Source organism: Micromesistius poutassou (genome assembly GCF_964030765.1).
Source record: "Micromesistius poutassou genome assembly, chromosome: 20".
NCBI lineage: Eukaryota > Metazoa > Chordata > Actinopteri > Gadiformes > Gadidae > Micromesistius > Micromesistius poutassou.
In genome coordinates, this window is record NC_140290.1 from 9,649,188 (window position 1) to 9,655,187 (window position 6,000).

General features: G+C 47.2%; 1 protein-coding gene across 3 annotated transcripts in view; it reads right to left on the reverse strand.

The window, feature by feature from the left end:
- Positions 1 to 718: 718 nt before the first annotated feature.
- The window catches only part of LOC311365380 (uncharacterized protein), a 38,645-nt gene continuing 33,363 nt past the window's right edge, over positions 719 to 6,000 (reverse strand). For 2 of the 3 annotated variants that reach the window (XM_084484896.1, XM_084484894.1), the window contains 7 exons: positions 5,048 to 5,423; positions 4,549 to 4,708; positions 2,791 to 2,895; positions 2,514 to 2,564; positions 2,306 to 2,363; positions 1,886 to 2,122; positions 719 to 1,434 (listed from right to left, as the gene is read on the reverse strand). In XM_084484896.1, coding sequence (XP_084341022.1) covers positions 1,424 to 1,434; positions 1,886 to 2,122; positions 2,306 to 2,363; positions 2,514 to 2,564; positions 2,791 to 2,895; positions 4,549 to 4,708; positions 5,048 to 5,423 — 998 coding nt within the window. In that variant the 3' untranslated portion in view covers positions 719 to 1,423. Of the gene's footprint in view, positions 1,530 to 1,885; positions 2,123 to 2,305; positions 2,364 to 2,513; positions 2,565 to 2,790; positions 2,896 to 4,548; positions 4,709 to 5,047; positions 5,424 to 6,000 lie in introns of all 3 variants that reach the window. The other variant, XM_084484895.1, reaches the window with a different exon arrangement.

The following is a 6,000-nucleotide window of genomic DNA, read 5'->3' on the forward strand; positions in this document are numbered from 1 at the left end:
GGTCTGTGGGAAACACTGCCGTGATCCAAATGCAATCGCGGCTGCGACGTGAATGCACGGTAAAGTTGCGCAACACAGGTGGAGCTTATTGACACAACATCATGAACCAAGTCTGAGGCTAAAGCTAACCTCAATCGACCCAGACATCACAGAACTCTGTTCACAGAGCCACGCACACCCCTCTCACTAAGCATGATAGGCCCAGAGTCGCCATTACCAATTTATTTTTTATTATTATTCTTATGGGTAGGCCTACATTCCCCAGGATTACTTTGAGAAGGTCACAGTAGGGCCTACTATTCTTAATTTTCAATTTGTGCCTGAGTAGGCTACATTCTCCTTCAAACCTAAACATTATATTCTGACCTGTTGTTAGTATTGTCTCGTTGCAAGTGTTTAAATACAATACATGAGTTTACATAGTCTACAGTTGGTTGTTCAGTCAAGTAAAGTTATGTGAATAATAAATCATATTATTAATATTAATGCCTTCTTTGTAAACTTTATTTTAATTCCGGTGGTACTTGGAGAGCCAAATCATTTTTAAGGTGGTACTCATGGTAAAAAGTTTGAGAACCACTGGTGTAAAGGAAAGCTACCAAATATGATAAAACAGACATACTGAGTTCAAGCCGGACGAAGGACACTATGATTTAACGACTAAAGCATGACGTCGTTGTGTGTTGATTTCAGCCACAGAATAGACAAGACGCGCCCCTAGAATCCCTTCAATAAAGCTTTATTTCACAGATCCTCAGTAACAGCGGCCCAGGCAGCCGATATACATTTACATACGCTGTCTGGCCGTTCATTCGCTGCTTCTAAGTTAAATAAATCAAGAATTCCAGACGAAATAGACAAAAAAAGAAAAACACATCATTCAACTTAAGAGGAACATTAGCATGTCATTACAACGACAATAATAACAACAACCATAGTCAAATATTATGTATGTCCAGGTTCGTATAGTTTACTAATAAATTTGTTACAATGTCAGTCTTTTTTTTTTTCTTAAGGTGCACCATAAAATCGGCGAGTGACATTTCAGTTAAAACTCGACTAATGCGGCACCGATACAAGAACACAGAGAATACTTTTGCACTTATTTTTTGTCTTATTTTATTTGTTTGTTTTCATATCTTTCATATTTTGATGGTTGCTGGCGGAGTTTCACCGGCTCTGCGTCGACAACAGCAGCGGCCGGATATTCTGGAAGTTTCTTCTATTGGTGGTTGGTTTGGCACATCACTCCAATCCCTCCCTAATACAAGCGGTGTGTGTGTGTGTGTGTGTGTGTGTGTGTGTGTGTGTGTGTGTGTGTGTGTGTGTGTTTGTGTGAGTGTGAGGTGGGATGCTGGAGGTCAAGTCCCTCTGCTCGACGCGACACCTAGGTCTGGTATTCCAACCGTCCGAGGCTGGAGACTCACAGGACCTCTGGGTAACCATGGAAACACAACACCGTCATCAGCATCGTCATCATCATCACCATCACCATCCTCATCTTCATCTTCATCATCACAATGATCATTCTAGATTATGATCATGAAAAAATGACAGTAGACACATTAAATATTTGACATCCTTGTACACAATTACTATAATTAACACATGTGCTTGTATTTCATAGAAATAACAGTATAGTGTTAGGTTAACTCATTCCCCGCGTAGACAACAAAGTTAGATAGGATAAGATGCTACACAATGCTAGGTACTATTTTAAAGTGCCAGGACGTACAACATACAATAAGTGCGTACATCAAGTGCAAGGACGTACAACATACAATAAGTGCGTAATAGGGGTGGGAGAGTGTGGGGGGGTAAGGGAGGAGGCTATGCAGAGTCCAGGAGAACTCTGAACATGGACCCAGGGTCCTGGTTCTGTTACCTGCTACATGCTGTGGCTTCATGGGTCCAGTCTTCATCATGAACGGTTCACCTCCCTCATAGGCCAAGATGGGCTCGCTGAACTTAGCTGCCTCCCCATTGGCTGAGAGGCCATTCTGGTGCCCGGCTGGCTGCACGCCATTGACGGCGACGGCCCCGGAGACGGCTTGCGATTGGCTGACGACATTGGCTGCGCCGTTGTTCATTGGCTCCTGGGGGCTCTGCGAGCTTCCTGGTTCTAAAGAGATGATATAATAAATGATGACTTTAAGTACTTCTACTAGAGTCGTGTATGACTACATACACTATTTTAAATTACCAAATTGCTTCACATCAAACTTTAAGAAAAGGAAACTCTATGTAGAAATGTAGAAACTAATAATCCAAAGAAGACAGAACGGACGAATGGAAGTGTTGTCACCTTTCGTGACCTCCGTGGAGGCTTTGCCATTGACCTGGCTGATAGCCTTGGCATTCTTCTGTGATCAGAAACACACACATACACACACACACACACACACACAAACAAAATCATCCTGTCAGAACCACAACCAGCAGAGAACCAAAAGCAACTGCAACAGTGCGTCTCTTTAGAGCATGATGATGATGATGATGAGGATGAAGCAGACCTTGTCTCCTGCATCGCTCTTCCTCGTCCTCTTCATGATCTCGTCCAGGCGCTGTGGGCGAGACAGAAGTCAATCAAAAGTCGGACAACATCTTCACTTTGACAACCTACTAGTAGTAGTTGTGCAAAGGCTGCGTTGCTGTTGGTGACCGCTCAAAGAGCTACAGTCTGTTGTAGCGTATCTATAGAATGTGCTCCCATCTCTATTTACCACAATTCTACCTTTTCTCCTCCCCTCTATCCTTCACTGGTGTCTCTCTCCCACTCGCTCCACCTACCCGCTTCCTCTCCAGCCTCTCCTGCTCCTCCTTCTGGAAGTGCTTCTCCCTCTCCACCCGCTGCTTCTCCGCCTCCTCCTTGGCCTTCACCTCTGCCTCCTCCCTCTGAGAAAGAAAAACAACAACAATATGTTAATAATGATGAAAGCACACAGTGTGTTCAGGACAGCCTTTTGGATTCGAAAAAAGATTCCACGTTTTAAAAGGCAAAACCCTAACCGTAATTCAGAGTTGAGGACAGAGGGGTAAAAATCGATAACGTTTCGATACATCAGTTAACAAACTGACCACCAGGGGGAAGCAAAGGCCCGCGTCATTCCTCGACGAAAGCCTGAAGCCTGTGGTCTCTTTCTGAAGTATTATACAATATACCATGGTTAATTTGGTGATAAGTCACTGCAGCTACCAAAGACAGACCAATAACAAAAAGGAAGCGTGAACCATGAACCACATCTGCAATGGCCTCAACAAAATCAAATTGATGCCTTAACAATTATTTACAATTATTCAAAACTCCACTGGGTTCTTCATAAAAAAACTGGTTCCGTTATAAATGAATACAAATATTGATCCTCTGTTTCAGGATCAATAGTCCTAAAACAGAAAGCTGGTGAGCGTATTGCACCCCGCCACTCTGGGGCACAGGGAAAGTGTCGGTTTGAATCATACCGCTAACGCTACAAAGGGGTCGAGCTAAAGGGCCCGCGGCCCGCAGCCAGCTCTGTCCCGGGCACTAACCCCGCCGCTGCTGTCGCCCAGTGTTATCTCACATTCCTCCACACGACCGAAGACAATCCTCTCGCTCTCTCTCCTGTCACAATAGCTCTCTCGCCCCCCACTCCCCACACCCGCCGCAACCAAGCTAACGCTAGTATGGAGGTCACCAGCTGGTATGCGTTCACGGACGGGTCGGACGGGGGTTCCGCCTGACCTGCTGGTGCCTCGCGCATCACACACACACACACACACACACACACACACACACACGTAGATGTACACACAGACAGACACACCAAACACACATGTACACGTACACAAACACACACAGGAGATAGAGGAGGAGGAGAACGAGGTGGGAGATGGAGGGAGATAGAGGAGTAGAAGGATGGCGATAAAGGGGGAGGAGGTGGGAGAGAGAGGGGGTGGAGGAGGCGGCTCAGGACAGACTGTAACCCCCCACCATCATCAGCACCCACTCTCTCTCAAACACACACACACACACACACACACACACACACATGCATCCCCCCACAAGCTGAATCCAGTTTGTTTAATGGATTCATTTTAATACCACCAGTACCACCAGCAGCAACAGCAGCAGCACTCCCAGTAATCTATAAGCCAGATGGCATAATGGGGATCAGGGGAGTCAGGGGAGGCAGTGGAAAATAGGGGAGGAGGTCTGGGGGGGAGTTGTGAGAGCGAGGTCAGAGAGGTCCGTTGCTTTCTTGCTGCTTTCGTAAGGGACCCCCGGATTGACTTTTCAAAGTAAGAGAAATTATATTCAACAGAGAAAAAAAACGGTGCAAAAAATTGTCCAAAGACTGAAACCTATTGATAGATATCACCATGAAAGGTGTTTTTTAATCTTTGGTTATAATTTCTTTACTTTGAAAAGTCACTTCTGGGGTCGCTTACGAAGCAGCAGGGAAGCAACCCACACCTCTGACCTTGCTAAATACAAAACCCTAACACCAATCCTAATGGATGTGATGCCAGTCGGTCAGCTGAACCTCCAGTCCGCCAGGCGGCACTCGCCTGTTTCTGCAGCTTGTCGTTCTCCTCCTGCTCGGCCTGGGCCTTCTCCTGCGCCTCCTTCTCCTCGGCGAGCCGCTGCTCCTCGTCCATCACGCGCTGCTGCTGGGCCATGAGGCGCGACTCCTCCTCCCGGCTCCTGCTCTCCTCCTCGCGCAGCAGCCTGGCGGCGGGGAGTAGCATCACGTTAGCTTCACGCTGGGCTACATTACATGTTTTTACGTGAGTGTTTTTCGCTAACTTTACGTTAGCTTTAAATGAGCCTTATGCTAGCCTTAGCTTTATGTGGACTTTACGTCGTTTTACGTTAGCCTTATATAGGCTTTACATTACCATTTGTAAGCCTTACATTAGCTTTACATTAACTTTAGGTTAGTTTTACGTCAGCCTGATAACTGACTAATCACTTAGTTTCTTTCATTTCTACCACAGCGAACCCTAGACCCAACAGCGCGCTGTGCGATGCGCTGGCTCCCAGTCGTGTGACCTTCGACCTCCTCACTTGTTCTTGAGCTCCTGCTCCTGGCGCTCCTGCTCCTCGCGCTCCCTCTGCTCCCGGGCCTGCCTCCTCTTCTCGGCCAGCGTCCGGGCCGCCTCCTCCGGGTCGCTGGTCCCGGCCGAGGGCCTGCCCCCGCCTGTGGGCGGGGCTGGTGTGGAGGGGGCGGGGCTCGGGGTGGAAGGGGTGCGGCTGGACGAGGAAGGGGCGGGGCTCGGCGCAGATGGGGCGGGGCTCGGAGCTGAGGGGGTGGGGCTGGGGGTGGATGGGGCGGGGCTTGGGGCGGAGGGGGCGGAGTCACTGGGAGGGGCGGGTGAGGCAGTGGTGGGGGGCGTGGGGCTGGGCCCCGGGGAGACCACGATGGAGGGGACAGCAGCTGAGCCTGGAGACAAACAGGAGATGAGAGGGGCTCACATTAATGTAAAGCTAACATGAGGCTAATTAAAACGTATATAAGGTTAATGTAAAGCGAGCTTACAGTTAACATAAAGCTAATGTAAGGCTAACATCAGGCTAATTCAAAACGTACATAAGGCTCATGTAAAGCTAGCATACAGTTAACATAAAACTAATGTAAGGCTAACATCAGGCTAAATAAAAACGTATATAAGGCAGGCTCATGTAAAGCTAGTGTACAGTTAACATAAAGCTAATGTAAGGCTAACATTAGGCTAATTAAAGCTTATATACCACCAGGCATGAGGCTGATTATGAGCCATTTCAAAGTCTGTCAACTTGTGACATCACGATACGCTGATGAGTCGATACCATCCATTATGCATTTTTGTAGACACTCCCCCCAAAAAATATGGGTAAAATAGGGCCGCTTTAATATAAGCTTTATCCTGCTTGATGTTAGATAGGATACAGACTCCTCCTTACCCTGAGTCAATCAGAGATTAAATTATTAAGAGAGGAGAATGTGCCAGATAAGGCCAACAGATCGGAATGAATAATTC